The 19,060-nt window shown below is 38.9% G+C and overlaps 3 protein-coding genes across 5 annotated transcripts in view; 1 reads left to right on the top strand and 2 right to left on the bottom strand.

The window, feature by feature from the left end:
- mcmbp (minichromosome maintenance complex binding protein) overlaps positions 1-6,750 on the top strand; it is an 18,219-nt gene extending 11,469 nt beyond the window's left edge. For both annotated transcript variants that reach the window (XR_003051395.1, XR_003051394.1), the window contains exons 17-20: positions 2,958-3,001; positions 3,081-3,244; positions 3,311-3,542; positions 6,423-6,750. The gene's annotated coding sequence lies outside the window, so the exon portion shown is untranslated. The remainder of the gene's footprint in view (positions 1-2,957; positions 3,002-3,080; positions 3,245-3,310; positions 3,543-6,422) is intronic.
- inpp5f (inositol polyphosphate-5-phosphatase F) overlaps positions 1-10,430 on the bottom strand; it is a 12,817-nt gene extending 2,387 nt beyond the window's left edge. The window contains 20 exon segments of the mRNA XM_008322113.3: positions 2-785; positions 943-1,030; positions 1,116-1,244; positions 1,421-1,494; positions 1,576-1,647; positions 1,834-2,032; positions 2,116-2,233; positions 2,363-2,491; positions 2,858-2,978; positions 3,106-3,183; positions 3,308-3,432; positions 3,670-3,737; positions 4,249-4,428; positions 4,545-4,743; positions 4,869-4,925; positions 5,039-5,206; positions 5,344-5,472; positions 6,439-6,575; positions 6,937-7,017; positions 9,181-10,430. Of these exon segments, the coding sequence (XP_008320335.2) occupies positions 2-785; positions 943-1,030; positions 1,116-1,244; positions 1,421-1,494; positions 1,576-1,647; positions 1,834-2,032; positions 2,116-2,233; positions 2,363-2,491; positions 2,858-2,978; positions 3,106-3,183; positions 3,308-3,432; positions 3,670-3,737; positions 4,249-4,428; positions 4,545-4,743; positions 4,869-4,925; positions 5,039-5,206; positions 5,344-5,472; positions 6,439-6,575; positions 6,937-7,017; positions 9,181-9,277 (3,033 nt within the window). The 5' untranslated portion in view covers positions 9,278-10,430.
- A 253-nt stretch (positions 10,431-10,683) lies between these two features.
- bag3 (BCL2 associated athanogene 3) lies at positions 10,684-16,968 on the bottom strand. 2 transcript variants are annotated; one of them, XM_025061199.1, is made up of 6 exons: positions 16,489-16,968; positions 13,157-13,492; positions 13,027-13,065; positions 12,730-12,936; positions 12,378-12,627; positions 10,684-12,326 (listed from the first exon to the last, which is right to left on the bottom strand). In XM_025061199.1, exons 1-6 carry the CDS (start codon positions 16,687-16,689, stop codon positions 11,782-11,784), a joined length of 1,578 nt encoding a protein of 525 aa, XP_024916967.1. In that variant the 5' UTR covers positions 16,690-16,968; the 3' UTR covers positions 10,684-11,781. The 2 variants fall into 2 exon arrangements, with proteins under 2 accessions (XP_024916967.1, XP_024916966.1); XM_025061198.1 differs by having other exon boundaries at positions 12,730-13,065; positions 16,489-16,955.
- Between the last annotated feature and the right edge of the window lie 2,092 nt (positions 16,969-19,060).

Below are 19,060 nucleotides of genomic sequence, written 5' to 3'. Positions count from 1 at the left end.
GCTGATCCTGCAGCTCACAGTTGAGCTGCTTGTCTGAGTCTTCTGATGTCTTGTTCTGCACAGGCCCCGCAGGATTGACTGGAGGTACGGAGGCTGGAGGATTCTCTCCAAACACTTCAACGGGTTTGGTCTGTGCATCCTGAATGAACTGGTGGCAGTAGGCATCGATGGGAGTACCAAAGTCAATCAGAATGGCTTCTTCAGCCACAGAGGCAGCACCTGGAGAGTTGTCATCAACAACTGGAGAGAAGCTCTCCTGCACGTCGTCACAGCCGGTGACTCGGATCACAGAAGGGATATTTAGCTCCACACTACCAATGGACTGGGAGCGGCTGCCCAGTCGAGGGTTTGATGCTACAATCCCACAGCTGGGCAGCACATAGTCCACATTCTCTAAAGACCCAGAACATGGGTGCTCTGGGTCAGAATTATACGAGTCAGAATCGTCTGACAGCTCAGAGTGCTCGTCACGCAGGTCTTTCAAGGATCCAGTGCCAGGGTTATCTGATGTCTCCAGACTGCTGTCTGACTTCCACAAGTTGACATGCATAGTTGGTTTCAGGAAATTGACTTTTACGTCAGGCTTTGAGAAGGTTCCCAGCTTTCCGAGTGGCTTGAAAGGACCGATGTTCACATTTGTCTTGGTCTGTTTGACCTTCTGATTGAGAGAGGAGAATTTGTTGAGGAGGAAACTTTTGCCTTGTGCTAAACCAGAGCTACCCTGACCCTGATCAGTAGGTTTGTTCTGAATCCCCATTATATCCTCGTGAGGTCGACTCTGCCTCCTGGAACACAAATGTCAACGGTAATAATCAAAGCCTGCGCAGCTGGTTATAACTTGAGGATTGATTTATGATCACAATACCTTATTTGATGAATGAATTATTGACTATTGACAGATTAATCATACAAATTTAAATGATGACCAGCGCCAGTATTTACCTCTCAAGCCTTTTTTCAACCACAAGCAGGTCAGGCCCCAAGGCCTGTTTGGTTATGCGAAGCATCTCAGCAATGCACTGCAGCGTGTCTGAAATATGTCACAGTGTTTTGCTCAAGTACATGAAGTGCTAATAGGCATGATTTCCAAGGCTTTATAAATATAAATGACAAACCTTTGCCATCATCCTCAGGCATTCGAGTCGCTGCCCTCAGTGTGTGAAAGTAACCACTGGTCTCTTCGTTCCTGTAGTGCAAACGCATACAGCAGAACTTTGGCTTCCCAAACAGAGTGGGCTCTGGACCTGCACAAGAAGAAAATGAATGTATAGCTTTAAACTGCACCATCGGGCTTTCGCTGTGAATCATTACTAACAGGCTTGGTGCTAAAGGTTACTGAGAAACTGTTAAGCACACTTTGGGGAAGTGTTAGGTGAGTCAGTGCACATTCAAGGCTTCACTTCTTCTTTTGGCTTCTTACCAATTTCAACTTTTTCTAATCCTTCTAAATTGAGGCGCTGGTACTGGTTCACTTTATCTGCTTCTTCGTCATAGCTGCAACAAGATAAGCGTAAATATGGGTGTGTCTGCATGATGCATCTTTGTAACATATTTTTAGAGTTTCAATGGACTTACTAAGCAATGTAGTAAGCTTTGTCAGAGAGCAGCAGCAGCACATCCACATCTTTGTTGGTTGCATCAATGAGGCTGATGGAGGGTGAAATAAAACAAAAATGTGAAAAATCACTCAAAACTTTTGTAGATGAAAGACTTCAGTCACTCTTGGTCTAAATGTGATTAAGTCAGAATAAAACTTTGGAAAGGAATGTTAACTATTTGGCTTATGACATTAGAAAAATGCTAACTGAAGTCAGGAGTTAGCAAAGCACTAACCTCATGTCACAATTAATCAGGGCCCAACCGCCGTGAAACTTCTCGTCATCCGGCAGCAGGAGCTGCATGTATGTCTGGAGCAGGAGGCTGACCTGCTCCTGAGCTCCTCTTTGGCTTTCTTTTTCCTTTTCCTCGTGCTCCTTCTCTTTACTAAAGATGGAGTAGAGATCCTCAGTCACCGGCAGGCCCATCATCAGGTCTGCAAGGAAATGTGAGTGATTCAGAAGAGGTCACTCTGTAGCCTAATTGCAGATACACTGCTGTTAACCTGGTTCTTCATACCGATGACCGCTTGTCTGTACGCATCCCTGAAACGGTTCAGATAGTAGCGATTGGCCGAGTTCACACCATCCTTCATTACACCAGCCAGTTTCCGCTCCCCTGTCCTCGTGAAATCTCCCTAGCAAAAATGACAAATGATGACACAAACAGTGTCTACATTCAGACTATTTGAAAAACATTTGTACTGGGTCAAATTAAAGACAGATTGTCACTGGAGTCTTAGAAAACATTTGAGAAAGATTGTTACTTTAAGGGCTGCTGTTCCTGCGTATTGTCTGCTGATGGTGTCTCCATTGTTGGCCCACATGATCTGATAAATCCTGTAACATTTTAGAGGCAGGGGCTGCTCTGGGGGCATCACACCTAGTTTCTTCAGCTGCAAAAAAAAAAAGATATGATATACTCTTCTCAGCTGTCTTTAATTTTATATACAGTGATGCTTCTTTTTATTTACAACAAAAAAAAAACAGAGGTTCTGCAAACATAAATAGGTCTTTGTTGCTGCTGTAGAAGGGGAATGTAAAATATTTGGTTGTTTAGACAGGTGGATTTTCATTGTCTAATCAATAATTAAAAATAAATAAAATATAATATATATAATGAGCCCATCACTAAATTAGTTTTGAGGCTCTATATCTTTTCAGAGGACTGAAGATTAAGTCAGACAATAATGACACATATTTCATCTGCAGGTAAAATATTAGTAAAAAAACAGTTGAAAATTGTGTGTCCAGTCACTTACCTGTTGTTCCATCACTAACCGAGCGAGAGCAGCCTGAACCACATTAGTCCTGTCAAGACAGTCCATGCAGTTAATTCTAAAGATTCCTTCTTGCTTGCAGATGACTCCTGCTTGGTCCACCCTGACAGAGGATACGAGATATTGGTGAGAAATATCCGTGAGATTGATCAGTTCAATGGAAATATGAAGTAATGTTTATATGACAGTGATTTTTCTTTTGAAGATGAGAAGAGCGACATGACCCTCACCAGGCCCACTTCATGTCAGTGATGATGTCAGATATTGCATCTGTCAGGATCTGCACATTCTCAAACCTCATGCCACGACTGAAAATAAAAGAAAAAAGAAACATTATACACAAGAACATAAAGAGGAAGAAGTTACGAGGTAACAATTTTTGAGTAATTTCATGAAGTAGATGCACTTCTGAGAATTCCTCTTTTGTCTCACCAGTGTTCATGGAAGTCAAACGACACATATGTGAGGTTTTGGTTGTTGTAGAGAAGAACCTGCTTCAGATATGCATCACCGATGAGTTTCTCACGCCCACCTTGATCCACCAAGTTAATGATGACCTGAAGAGAACAACACAGTTTGCTGTCAGTCTGTGGACAACACTGCAGGAACAACTTCACTTTGGAGTAAAGACACAACATGATTTCTGACCAACTACCTCAATAATAAGGTACCTTAATGCACTCACTCAATCACTACACCAGTGAAAAACAAATTGTCAAAATTGAAATGTTTTCAGATATTTAATTACACATTATGAATGTCTACACAAGCTTTACCTATGGGGAATGACTGACCTGTTTCTTGTAGAGTTTAAGCTGTTCTTCAAAATGAGCAGCAAAGTAAGTCATTGTCTCCTTTTCACCTGCAATATTAAAACAAATCATTAAGAAATAATTGTATTCATCGACACATCTCGTCTGTGTCCATCCAGATAAGGCCTGACAAACTTTTAATTCACAACAATTAACAGCAAAAATATCCAAAACAATGAACATTTTATAGAACTGAACATGTGTTGTTTGTATGCAGTAGGTATTTTACATTTACATATAAATACCTATAAAATATTTAGACATTGGTAAGTTGCCCAAATACTGAGCAAAATAAATACAGTTAAATTATTTAATATGTAATAAAAAAAATTAACTGTAAATTAGACCAGAAGAACTGAGAAGGTTTTGTTATGACAGTTAGAACATAGTTCATAGTCACGACTTTGTTTGCTTAGTGTGCTGCAGTCAAGAAGACAAAAGTTAATGTCCCACTCTGGTTAAGTTATGAAAACAGAAAGGTGCTGAGCCAAATATCCTTAAACACAGACTGTGACAACATTGCCTGTTGGTCCTTATGTAAGATCAAGCAGCTGCACTAACCCTTCTCTAATCGTGGCCGGGGATTGTAGCGATACCCTGCCTGACTCCAGAAGACAGGCACAGAGCCACGAGTCTGCACGAAGGACAGAGTGTGACTGTGCACATGGATCAGCTGCTCCGTCTCCACATAGTTAGCCACATGGCCGTCTGTATCCACCCCCCTACGTTTGTACCGCATCCCTTAGGACACACAAAAATAGGTTTATTCATATTTTGTTATGTTTTTTTTCTTAATCTATTAAGAAGTAGATGATAAAAATCCACTCAAGTGTGACCTTCTTCATAGAATATTTTACCTGGTCGATGGCGGCTACGTCTAGAGATCAGAGCCACGGTGAAGCGTGGGTGGATGTCATCCACACAGGTGATCTCCTGTGGTGGGGTCTCAGGGCTGCTCCTCTCCTCATCCGATGTGTCATTGTAGTTCACTACCAGCTCCTCAACTTGCACAAATCCATGGATTATTGGTATCACCCAGTGGTCAACCTCTGGGACCTGGAGCAGCCCAAGGGTTAAAAAAAGATGAAAAATACAAAGCTTTAAAAAAACATGATAGGAATGAGAACCATGAGAATTTTTGATATGAATATGTTGAACACAAAAATGAAAAATGTGGTCACCTGAAGGTCAATAAGGTCCTGGATCATATGTTTATTCCAAAAGAATCGGTCGTCCACCTTTTACAGAGAAGGGGAAAAAATCCTAAAATTATGTATTTGTGAAACCATCCTCACATGGATGTTAAACATATTAGACAAACTCAAAATTTAGCTCAAGTTTATTCACAAACCTGTTTCCACAGAGGTAGGTTTGTCTTTTCCGAGTCTCCTTGTCTCTGAACACTGTTTGTCAGGTCATAGGTAAGACTGTAGTAGAAGGAGTCAGAGTCCATGAATATTTTGTACAGCTCGTCCAGCAGACGCCTCTCTAACCGCTCCTTCTCTTTGTTTTCTTTCACCTGGAAAGTAGGAAAATAATAGACTTTGGATATCAGTAAAACTGTGGTGAATTAAAGATACAAAGTAGGGAGGAACCTCTGAGGGTTTTCAAATAACATATGGCACTTTATTATACGCACAAAACAAATACAAATACCTTTTTCTTGATGGGCACAGCCACATTGGATTTGATCTGACTAAAGGTTTTCATCAAAAACTTCGACTCATCGGGAGACTGGGCCAGTTTCTCTGGTTTGTCAATTCCAAAGTGATGCTTCTTGCACAGCTGAAACAGATAACTTTCTGTCACATTTACACCAATACACATGTTTTGTTGACATGGCCATTTAAATAGCATGGTACCTGGGTTTTGTATGCTTATATAGGCTTAAATAAATAACTTTTTTTTAAACTGTTAATTGATAGTTGATGTCACCCATTCTCCAAGAATCATGTTCAAACAAATATCTGAAATTACAGCTTTGAAAATAATAAAATATGCAAAACATTTTTGATTTAAAGATTTTTGTTTAGTCCCCTTGAGCAGGCACAGAGGCATTGATTGTCGGCAAAGAACAAAGAGCCTTTATAAAACTTTGGGGTCGTATTTAACCACTAATTATGAAAGCTTAGCATCTTGTTTTAGAGATGGGCAATTTGGAGCGCTCAAGTTGAACTAGAGTAAAGAATCCGACAGACACGTTCAGAGTTTCAGTCCTTGAACTCTAAAGTTTTACCCTCAAAACAATGTTTGAACGTCAGATAAAAGGTGACATATCTGTGATCTAGTACTACAACAATGAAACCAGTACAGAGCCAAACTTTAGGTTCTGCTTCTACAAAGCATACATTGTACAATACACCCATCTATGCCATTGTTCTTTTGATAGAAACAGCCACAGAGTTAGGGTTACACCAGCCTATGGGGGATCTATGCAGAAACAAACAGGTGGGGACCATAAATAACAAGAGTGTAACTATTGCTGAACAGCCAGTTTTCATCTCTGTATTTACTCACTTGGAAGTATTCTGTCCCATCCATGAAGCTCCCCTGTAACACTGACATCTTAGATAACAGCCAACTCGCTGTGACAATCAGTGTATAAATAATTTAAATAAAAAGCTAGAGCTCATCGTGTATCCCTGCTTGTTAAGTCATAAAATCACTGTTGGCATAATGGCTGTAACTGTGTGCATTACTTAAAAAACAGTGCTATTTCCATTTGTCATTTACAGGGCTCTGCATGCGCACCTCTAACTCGAGCTCCTGGGGCTCCTCATCAGACAGTGGAATGACAGCTATCTTGGTGATCTTGTAGACTTTGTGGTTGCCTGGTAAATGCCCCACCAGAGCTTTCTGTCGGATTAATATGAGCCCGAGAGGAAGATCTGCCGAGATAAGAGAGGAGAAGGAGGAGGTGAATCATTGCTGCAGAATTCCTCACATTCTGAAGGTGTGAAGAAAGCAGCTGCACAGCAGTCATTGCTAACAGCTTTTCTTGAAATAGAGTCCACACCAGACATCAAATAAATGATAAAATCTCTAATTAGTTAATCCATCTATTTAAATAATGTGTTCAGATGTATTTCTACAGAAGATTAATTATTTAAAAAACCCTCATTTGGTTCCATGAAGTAGAACTTCAGCTCACTCTTTTCATAAACAGACTACTAAACACGCACACTGTTTATGTATTGCACACAAATGGAATATGCTGGCATGAAATGGCTGTTATCATTCTGCATTTACCTGTGTGAAGCTGTATCTTTCCAATGACGCCTTCCACCAAACCCAAACACACTGGATTCCAAGCTAACAGAAGATCGGTCGCTGAAATACAACCAGCAGGTAGAACATCATTTTTTTACCTAAATATAACACAGTATATTTTATAATTTAAAAGGTTGTAGTGAATAACAGATAAACACACATTGACAGCAGGTTCAGATTCAAATGATTCTGTTGTTGTTTGTAGCAGTCCCTCTAAACATGAAAATTAAAACAAACATTTCATCATGGCACCTTCTATGACCTCATTAAGTAAAACTTCAAGTCAGTTATGACCGTTCAAACCAGTAGGAAAAAGTGTGTCACGCCTTGGCCATGGATTAAACATGGAAAACATTGATGGGTGTGGCTGAGGGTGGGGAACAGCAACTGTGTAGACGTAGCCTTGGACAATGTTTCTTCCTGTTCCACTCAACAGCGACAGTCATAAACAAGACAGCTGAAAGGCCTCAATAGGGAAAGGCCACATTAGTAAGGTGGTATAGGAAAAGTGTGACATGTCATCCAGATTCGGAATGAATACAATCATTGAAGTTCATTCCTGTGTCCTTTAGGGACAAGCGCAAACCAAGTGAGCAGTGGAAACCCTTTTTCCAATTAAATAATGAAACAGTGGTGCAACTAAAACCCTGTTCGGGGTGGCTGCACAGCAATACAGCATCGATAAGCACAGAACATAACACGCACAGCCTTTTGCTGGGTCATGTGTGGTAATTTGCATTTCTGTCAGTAAATTGCAAAGATATATTTGTCAAACAAGCATGATCTACATTTTGTCGCTGTTTCCAGAGAACCTTTGTTTTGACATCATCTAATAATGTTTACCAACTTTAAAAGCACAGAATGTGCTCCTATAAAGTAGTCAGCCTGTCATCCAATAGTCAGACTTGGTATGCTAATTGGTCAATATAATTTCAAAACCTGTTATTGTAAAACAAATGTAAAGATTAACCTAGATAAAATGTTGATTTTCACATTTACTTTATTATTTTATAATATAATGATGACCTAATCTTATAGTAACAAACAACACAAACTAAACTTTTTTTTTCTTTTAGAAAATGCTGTAATACCACACAGATATTATGTTACTATACCTATTTACAGTAAACACTAGAACAGTGATGAGTGAGAAGGTGACAATGCTTTCATTTCTCATTTACTTATTTGATGGCTTTCGTCCACAGTTCCATCCCCCCTTCCCTGACAATATAAATACAATCCCTCAAATATACATGATAGCTGATGGTGTTCTAATTTCCTATACTTATATTTCACTGAAACTATCATTTTGGTCACTGACAGAATACACAGTGTTTGATTTCTTTCACACAATATTTTATCTGGTTAAATAAAGGCTACAGCAATAATAATAAGGCTATAGCAATAATAATAATAATAATAATAATAACCATCATTACCCCACACTAGAGCAGTAATTAATGCTTATTTATATGGTTGAATAACTCTAGAGTTATTCTTGACTGGTCAATTGTTCCATAAAATAAAGACATTGTCTTAAATGTCAATTGACAGTGACTACTGTGGACATAGGCAGTCAAAGGTGTCGCTTGTGGTGTGTAAAGTGGTTTCATATATTTTTAATGCCATGTTGAGGTTGAATTGATTGATTTAAAAAAGGTAACATGCTTTCTGTGATAGCAGAATGAGAATGTTTGGTAAATACAGACTTTTTTTTGTATTTACAACATTTATAATACAATATTAATGCACAATCCTAAGATTATACAGTACATCGACTGATTCAATGATAGTGAGGCTAACCCTCTGCTAAAGCCTGAGTACAGCCTCTTCTGAAGACCAGGAGACTCAAAAGGTCTTCAATACCTCATAAGGGGCTTAGTCAGAACTTTGAATGTGTATGTGGGGTGTTGGCACTGCTGGGTTGAAAGCTGTGAAGACGATTTCAAGACTTAAGAATGAATCATAATGCTATGTCAGCTTCTCCGTACCAAAAGCCTGAGTTTCACTTCAACGAAGATCTGTCAGCGGATATAATGGTGAACAGATGAGACTTGTAAAGGGAATATTACACATATAGTAGGAGACGACGCCATCAACACATTAATATAAGACATCCCGACAAAGAATACGCTGAATTCATTAGTTTTATTCTCTCTAATGAACCGAGTGACACTCATATGGACAGAATGACAGGGCTGTACTCTTGTGTAAAGAACCTACCAGCTCTGACGGTCATGGTCCCATCTTTCCTGCTGCACCACAGAGCTCGGTCCCCGCTCTGGAGAATGTAATCGTCTTTGGCCTGGAACAGCTCCATTTATTCCCTCTTTTTGTGACAATGGTATAAACAAGTCACTTTTTTATCGACCAGGTGCGGGCAGGTATAAACCTCCACCTCTGGATGGTAAGCAGCGGTAGCCACGGTTAGCTCTTCCTCTGTCTCCACGGGCTGATGTGAGCGTTCCACGGAAGCCGAGCTAGCTATACAGAGAGCTAACAGCACAGGCAGCGAGAAGGGTGTCTGGTTCGTTTATTCCAAACCTAGGCATGATTAGCATTTAATTGCCCCAGTTACTGAAAAGACATATCCTCATTCTCCACATGCATGTCGCCCGCAGAGAAGACAGACGGTCATGAATGAAATAGAAAGTGCCCCGCACAACAGCCCCCGTTTGTGTCGTCACCGTCATCAGACAGTTTCCTGCTCCAAACAATATCACGTGATCGGTGACCGAGCTGTCATCACAGGTACATCAGAGCAGAGACAACAGAGGTAATAACTGTATAATAGATTCTCTGAGTCACGATATAGTGAGTCGAAATTTCCAGAAACTAAGTAAATAAATAACCAGATTACTAGATTAAAATACATATTCACTTTAATTGGTCAAATGACGGTTATATATCCGTTATTGACTATATATACTAATGATCAGTATCAGCTGGGAAGCCAAAAGGTGTTTGTTTTATTCTTTCGTTTATAAATATATGATGGAATATTTGCCAGTTGAAAAAAAACCGTTAGATGGCAGTGATGCAACACAAGCTATGCAGTGCTGCTAATAAATAAGGAGAAGCAAGTTCTCTAAATAAAACATGAAAATGCAACCTAAGCTCTGTTGATGGGCAAGAGTGTGAGTGAGAATAAATATTTGTATTAGTGCTTCATGATTTAAAATGTGACACTATTGCTGGACGGGTAAAGCCTAATAAAAAAGCAAATATCTGTGTTATTGTGTATTTAGTCACTAAACCCTACTGGTACCACAGTAGGCATGTTGATCACTAGTTTAACCATTACATTCTGTTAAGGGTCAATGAGAGAGCCAAATGTCAGGACAGTCATTCACATTCAATCCTAAGGTGAACTGTCACTGTCTTATTTCCATTTTTATTTTTGAACATGGTAGAAAATATTTTGGAAATTGATTTTTTAGAAACTAATCTCTTTAATTGTAAATTGTAGTAAATTATAAGCACACATCCATGTATGCCATCCTTTACCTGTGCACCATTTATTGTAAACCTGTGTAGATATACTGTATATTGCTCTCAGATCTTTTCAATAGATACGTCTTCCTTGTAAAAAAAAATCAAGTTTATTAGATTTTAGATATAGACTAACCTTTTGACCCAAATGATGCTTAAAATGGCAAATGGAATCATTTGCTGTCATCATTACACCAGCAGCTGTATAATGAGCTGTATAATCAGTAGGCAGAATCCATGTCAAATACATTTTTATTATCAATTATTATCAATCATACCAACAAGATTGATTTTTAACAACACAACAGCCTGCAAGGCATTAAAGGATAAACTCTAAGCCACAATCCATAATTTGTAATGTTGTGTTTTGTAGTGAAAGTGTCTCTTTTTAATGACAAACCTCTACACAAATATTCATATAATTGGAAATAGATTTAGTTTAATTGAAGTATAAATGATGGATTGCTTAAGTATTCTTTCCCTCTGTGTTATCACAGACAGTATTTTCAGGCTTAATGCCTTGTTATTACAGATTGTGGCTTTGGTACTTAAACAATACTTAGACAAACTGACAGTGTTCAGCTGTGTTTCCTTACAAGCACAACGTGCTGATTGTCTCACACCTGAAATAAGACACACCACCTCACCACTGTTTGTCATTGTATATTTGTAAATATACCAAAATACTATATAATGATATATAAATATTGATATAACATTTTGGAATTACAAGTAAACTAAAGCACATACAAACACACAAACACATCAATTTGCAACCTGTGTAATTTATATATTGAACTGAAGTGCTGCTGAAGTTTTAGCAATTTCAGTGATGGCAAAGTGCAAAAATGGCAAAAATCAGTAACTCACAGAAAACAGCATGTAACCAAGGTTTACTGTGTTCTTGGATGAAGCAGTGTTTAAGTTGAGTTATGCTTCGAAGTGTTTTCACTCCTGTACTAAGTGGTTACCACATATTCTATCATTTCTTAAGAAAATACTTTATACTTTAAATGTTCTTTAATTCTTAAAGGCCACTTATTCATACTTTGATCTAACTTGGGTGTGATGTCAGTGTACTGATCATGGCAAGTGTCTCTTTGAGACAACACTGGCACCACAAAGAAGGCAACAACAATGGCTTAAAATTGTAATTGCACTCAACTACCATCAATACTGTGCTGAATGGCAGGAAATGGCAACACTGTTATGCATGCATGTTCTAAAATGCTGCAGATAGAGGAGATGGAGAGTAAGCCAGTCCACACTTGTTCACCATCAGTTATACAGAAGTCTATCTTCCTCTCATCTTCATTGTAAGGTATAAAGTTATTATGAGATCTCCTTTGCCATCTCAACATTCTCCGTGGTGATCATTACGGGTTCTCCCTTTGGTGTCAGGTTGTCTACCTGCATCGCAGAGTCACATGGAGCTTTGGCTGGCTGCTCCTGTACTTGCTCCAGGTCTTCCAGTATGGTTTGAACCCAACGAACTCCATCCCGCCTTGCTTGCCTTACATCTACTCGACCCTCTGGGTCAACTGAGTCCAGTGCTAAGAGCTCCTTGGTCAGCAGTTCTTCAAGTAGCAAGTACTTCTTATCATTCTTCTTTCCATCAAAACATTTCACCTCCTGCTCCAGTTTAGCGACTCGGTCAACTATACTCTTTACTTTAATCAAACCTGGGTGACTTGCACACTGAGCAGCCTGCTCAGCTTCTACATTAGGCGGTGCAACCTCTGGAGAAACAGCTGTGGCATATTGGGCTTCTGATTTTGGAGGTATTTGAATTGTGATATCTGCTGTGTGTTGTCGTTGTAGCTCTGGTTTTTGGGGTTGTGGAAACTGCTGCTCTTGTTGTTGTTGCTGCTGCTGCTCCCGTTGCTGCTGCTGCTCTTGCTGCTGTTGTTGATGTAAATATTAGTGCTGCAGCAGCTGCTGCTGATGATGCTGCTGCTGTGCCAGCTGTTCAGGCTGCTGAGGCTGTGGAGATGTCTGGGGTGGCATCTGCTGAAACAGCTGAGGTTGTTGGACTGGTTGAGGTGATTGAGGTGGAGGCTGGGGCTTTTGGACCTCAGGTTCCATTGGCAGCGGCTGGGGAAGCTGTGTGTTCTCAGGTTTCTGTTGTTCTTGTTCCATCTTCTGGATTGGCTCTCTTGTTATTATATGCTGATGAGACTAAAGAGTTCAATATAATCCATTAGTTTGTGTCACAATCTTAGTAATCTGCATTATTATTATCATCATTAATAAAAGTCCAAACTATGCTATTTGAATTACCTGAGGTCTTTCTCCAAGCACCTGTGCAATTATAGGTGACTGGCTTCTTATATGAGGAGGGAGATGAATAGAAGCAGCATCGCGATGCGGGGGAAAGATGATTGGTGAGTCCCTTTCCCTTGGATGATGCACTGGTGCAGAGTACCTAGGCCATTCTTCTGTCGGAATCCGATGAAAAGGCTGCTGGTGCTCTGGGAAAGGCTCACGCTGAGAGTAGACAGATGGATTTAACTGAGGCTGTATTTGTGTTGTACCACCTCCACCTTCATGGATCACTGGGATAGGTATATAACCTGCCTGAAGACCAGCGCTGCTTGGACGTGGGGATTGGTGAAGCTGAACAATGCAAATAACAAAATAACAGTTACTTTTTTGCTATTTGTTTAATATATATATGAAAATATTTTAGAAACAAGCCAAACCCTACCTCTGCTGTTTGTGAAACTGGAGAACCAACTTTCACAGGGTCAGTGGAGCAGCTCTCAGAAGGACCATGTAAAGGTGACCTTGGCCTACAGTGGAGCCCAGTGGTCGGGGAAGGTATTGGGCCATCATTTCGGATATTTTGTTCAGCGGTGGGATAAATGTAGGAATAGCATGGATGCTGCTGCTGCCTCAGCTCTGCCCCCTCATGGAAGACTGGGATGGGGACATAGCCTGGGCGAAGTATAGGGTGTTGCATCTTCCTCACAAAGCCCTTCTGTGTTTCTTGAGGGCTCATTTCTGGTGGTACATTGGGGCCATTTGCAGACACTTCTCTCACCTGAAACACAATCAATGTTGAGAAAACTTTTTGACCCCTTGTTAAATTGATTATTTAATGTTCTGTATTCTTGTTCCTGGTATTCCAGAATTTATATGTACTTGTTACACATAATAGCAGTCATAAAGTGGATTAATTATTACAAGTATAAAAACGCAGTTGGCAAACATGGTGTTACAGTTCTGCTATCCAATAATAATATTTAGTCTTTCACAGCTTTAATTCAACTTCTACTGGAATGTCATGTCTAAAGAAAAATTATGACAGGATGTTTCATTTTGAAAAGTACAATTGCAATTGCATTAGCAAATTACTGATGCCAACTGCAACTAAATAACAATAACTGATGCCAATTACAATAAAACACCAAAAAAGATGCCAACTGCCACTAAGCAGCAATATCAACTTTGCAAGCAAAAAAAGAAATATTTTTTGGAATGGTTGGTGTAAAATGACTGCTAATGGGGGAACAAATTGGGGTTTAAAGGTTCCCATAAGTAAGTTAGGATAAGTGAACAGTGAGGCTATATTGACATTCTGCTCTTCACCAAATGGGACAACCACTTAGGGAAGTGAACAGACGATAAGAAGATGGTTATGGAGTAGAGTTGAGACAAACAGAGACAGGGCTGTGACGAGTGACTGCAAGTTGGTGCTCAGTGGAAGACGTGTTCATTTTGAATGGGCTTAGAATGCAACAATGCAGAGTCCGATTCTCTTGCACAACACTAATAACTTAGTCATAAGTATGTTAAAGTGTATTTACGGTATTTCTTTAAATATCAAGATTACCTGCAATACTATAGCAATAGAGAAAATGAATGGCTAAAAAACAGATTACATACGTCACTAGGGCTAATGCAATGTACAAAAGATTGTAATGCAAAAATAATGTTTATTATTATTCAGTAAAAACATATATTAAATAATTATTATTTTATTTCATTCATTCAATTCAGAAGAATTTGGCAACAGACCATTTTAAGTGCAATAGAATTAATTAAGAAATATCTGTAACATAGTTACAAGCAAAACTACCAAGTCATAACCAACAATGTTACCCCATCAAAAATTAGATTGAAATACAGAGCGACTATTCGGTCATGCTTTTTCAGTGCCTTATAAAAAACAAAAACATTAACAAAATATGTTTTGGCTTTAACACTTTCGCCAAACTAGAACAATAAGTGTGATGATTCTATTTTCACCTAAAATAATAGGCAGGTTGATTATATTCTCAACATACATTTAATAGATTTTTGTAACCCAAATCTGTTAGTTTGTTTAATTAGTTAGTTTAGTTTAAAGGTCAGGCTGACATTTTCTGAGAGCCATGCCAAAAGTATCACCTCTTTGAGGATTAGATAAATAGCTTCAGATCATTTGAGACTGTCCTGCATTTGAGCAGCTGGTGTGTCTGTGTTTCATAATATGTTCTGTAATTATCATGTTATTATTCAGTTTGATTTTAGTATTTCTTGCACAACATTCTTCAGCAAACACACCCTCCGATCAAGCATAAAATTAGGTAAGCATAACATCAGCTAATGACTTATGGACTGGTTATGTCAAGTTGTGTGGTGGTCTAGGCAACCGAAAGTCCCAGGACACTTGGCCTTTTCAGTGGGCCAAGTGTTCAACTCCGTGTGTTTAAAGTCATTATATTCTATGAAAATATGTTTTAATTATATTTAACTCTGAGTTTAAGAAATAAATGTATTTATTTGGTAGCAAAAATCAAGCCCTACTGTTAATAATCTTTGTCCTTAAATATTTAATCAAATCTTCAACTGTTGTGACATGATATGCAACTGTTCATGATTTAAAAACAGTCCAGCTGACAACCATACATGTTGTCTGCTCATTTGTATCAACAATGCTTTTTCTGCCATTTATTTCAGTGTAATTCATAAAACAGTTATAACAAAAGTAATTGAGAACTACTGAGATATTTTGTTCTAATAGAACTATTTAATAACTTACAACATCTTTCGTTTCTAAGTGAGGTCATTTTATGTGTTTTCTTTAAATGTTAAAACAGTATTGATATGCTTTATATCAATATGCAATTAAATGCTGCACATTTTTAAATCTCTAGTGATTATAGCAAAATCCAGATACCATCTGAATATCATTGTTATTGTATTGCTAGCTTGTTTGTTTATCCTAATTTTTATGTATATTTAAAGTTTGATTGCAGTGACAAGCAACAGGTCAAATAAAGTTCAAATCGGATTTGAATGGTGAGAAGTGAATTCAAACAAACCTACAAAAGCTTTTCTCCTCAAACATAAAGTTATGAAATAGCTCTGAACGACCCTTTGCCCTCTGCCATTTCAGACCACTGCGCAGCGCCAGCACACCATTGCACCAATTTTATCCCCTGACAGCTGCGTTCTTTCTAGCAAATTCGCCGGGACACTAACTTTGGACAACGGTGTCTGTCTCTGAGACGAAAGATTACCAACTGGCAGCCTGTGTGAGGCTCACTTTAGCCCACGCCGGGGTTTCTTCGCAGACCTCCTTGAATACAGCTGAATGTGATCGCAGGGCTGTAGCCGTGCACCAGCCTCAATCCATGTAAGGGAAAAAGTTTAACGTGAGACGGAGGTCGCAATGCTTTTTTCCAAAGCGAAAGACGCGTTGCTGAAATGCTGGTAGCTGTTCGTGGGTAGCCTGTACATACTGCAGGCTGAGTCATCGGGTAATAATAGTCTTAGATCATGACACACGGGAACATAACAGGCTTGATCATCCGTTATAATGGGCTTATGATCTGCCTGTGAGAGGGATACGACGGTGCCAAAGCAGGCCTATAGACAACAAGATTAATTTATAACAGTGATGTACCGCAGCGTCTGTGCTGCTCTCACTGCGTAACACACCAAAACACGCACCAGCAATGGAAGAAAAATCCCCGAGTTTCTCAGCTGTCACCCTCTATCATCGACACACCAACTTTGTTGCGCCGCTCTTTTAATCAATTTTGTCTTTACCTTTTTTGTGTCGTGTCTGGGGTCATTCCAGGTTGTCGTGCGGTTGTTGTGATCCACAAAGAAGGGCCATCCAGTGTGAGGGTCAATTTTGACTTCCCAGCCGAGGGGCAGGGGCTCGCTGTCATTGTTAGCCATCATCAGTATTGGCGACTGCGTCTTCACTGCGCTCATGTTGCTCCTGTGTGTCGAGTACTGAGACATTTTATACAGGCGACGGACGCTTTAAAGATTCCTTTAAGTGACGTGGTGGAGTGGGCTGGAAGTTTCTCGAAATAGAGCGAACAGTGACCGTCCAGGCTTAACGCTGTGGGCGGGTAGAGTCGGGCACAGTTGCGTGGGTTCTCCAACTTGTCATGTCTCACATGAGACCACACCCCTCCTTATCATATCTCAGCAGCCAACAACTAACCGAGGTCCAGTTCCTCGGCATCCGAATCCGACTAAACAAAACAGTCCTGGTACCATTTGCAGTGATTCTCTAATGCTGGGGCGTTACTCAAAAGTGGGTGGCGATATAGGCTGTATATTGCACTGCATTTAATGTGTGGCACATTAAATGCCACACAGGTATTCTTTTAATTGAACTGTAAGTTTATTTGTTGTGTATTTTGGATATTTCGGTATAAAAAGTTCCACACTGAAGCTGACGTGTAAAACAATATGTTAAAAACAGGGCTTTCTTGTAACGCCTTGGGCCAAATATGCCCACTCTGGACAGACCCCAATGTCAACCTATCTTTACAACCTAAGTTTGTTAGTTTCCTTGTTATGTACCAATGCAATACTATACTTACCAGTTACAAATACATATTTATAATGAAGAATCCTGGCGTTCTCATGTAAAAGAAGTCCCTAAAATTTGATTCGAATCCAGTGCTATGGAGCCGCATTTTAGCACTCTAATCAGTATAATACTATCAGTAACAAAACACTTTGACGTTAAAGATGGCATAAAATAATACGCATATTTACAGCGTTTTATTTTATGTTTGGCAATCTTTAGAGACCATAATTAGCTTCTTAAAAGTTAGGATGCATCCAATACAAAATAGGACAAATCCAGGTACTGTTTATTGTATCGGAATATTATTACTCCGTAGTAGAATAACGGGTTATGGAACAGTAGTCTAGTAAAACAATAGAAGATTTATACTCCTTAGAGTTTACATCAAAATGTAAATAACAAGTAATAAAATACATTAAAACATTACATGCATTGTTATAATAATACGTTGTTTTTGCCTTTCAGTCAATATCACGATACGTTTCTTTTTATCTTATGATAACCCGGATGTTTTCGGACTTCCAGAAAATTAACTATCACAGCGACAACTTTAACACAAGTTATATCACATTAACGGGCGCAGTAAACAACAGCTGTTTGGACACGTACCTTGCAACCACTTACCACTCTTCCTGTCTGTACCTGTCTGACAGGTGCCTTCCATTATGCAGATCTTATAAAAACACTAGTTGACAACAACTACATCCAACTTATTATTATTATTATAAATAATTACTCAAGAGGGAATACAAGTGTAAAATGAGCAACAAACAATTGCGTAACATTTCGGATATATTTAATACGTGTTTGGTGCCCTCTAGTGTATATTTATTTCAAAATCATTTTGGTTAATCTTGACATTTCAATTGTTAAGATATAACCTTACCAAAATCCCATAAAATAAAATAAAAAAGACACGAGTCATATTCTTTATTTACACCCAAGAAACAACTTAAGATCGGTGCATCAGCAAAGACAGCTCCGGTGCCCCAAGAAAGTCTACATCAAATGCCAAAGTCCACAGTAAACACAAACACAGCACCAAAGCGAAAGCCACTGCAATGCAAAAGCCAAAGAAATGAGAAGTTTGAGATCTTTCTATTTGCAATTCGGAGTTTTCTAGGCCACATGAGCCACGAGATAAAATATAACAATGAACCCCTTATATATTCATGTCTCCGCTTACAAACTTACTCACCTTTAACTATTTGCATGAAAAACACGTTTAACTCAATAACATGCTAATTTAATATTCGCGATTATAATACAGGTGCAAAGTTTTAAAATAGGTCTTTAATGTACAACAACAATTATGCACACATTATCACATCAAGTACTTATCACAACACCTTTGGACGTACGTATACGGTTCTGAAGAAGAGTTGGGCTGCGCATATTGGTTTCCCATGCAGTCAAATATTTACCATATTTATCATCGACTGACTAAAAAACTGAAATTATTCTAGTAGCCTATAGTATTGCAAGTGTATTACATTTTCTTTTCTGTTGTTATGGTTCAACAGGATTCTGGTAGAACACCTAACTAATTAAACGACTCGTTAAACGTCTTTCATGGATCCACTTGCACAGGATAAAGAAAAGTAGAGTTAGAAAATTAAATAAAATACGTTTTCACTTGGGTACTACACTTTCTAGAATAGTAAGAGTCCTTTCTCTCATATATAAACAACCAAAGCGTAGACTATACTCATTGCAGCCCCTGAAATTGTAAGATAATACCTGAAAGACAGAGTAATGATAAGGAAATGTGTAGATGTTTGTGATTTT

This window comes from Cynoglossus semilaevis, chromosome 12 (assembly GCF_000523025.1).
Source record: "Cynoglossus semilaevis isolate Cse_v1.0 chromosome 12, Cse_v1.0, whole genome shotgun sequence".
Taxonomy (NCBI): Eukaryota; Metazoa; Chordata; class Actinopteri; order Pleuronectiformes; family Cynoglossidae; genus Cynoglossus; species Cynoglossus semilaevis.
This window is presented reverse-complemented; position numbering and strand designations above follow the sequence as displayed.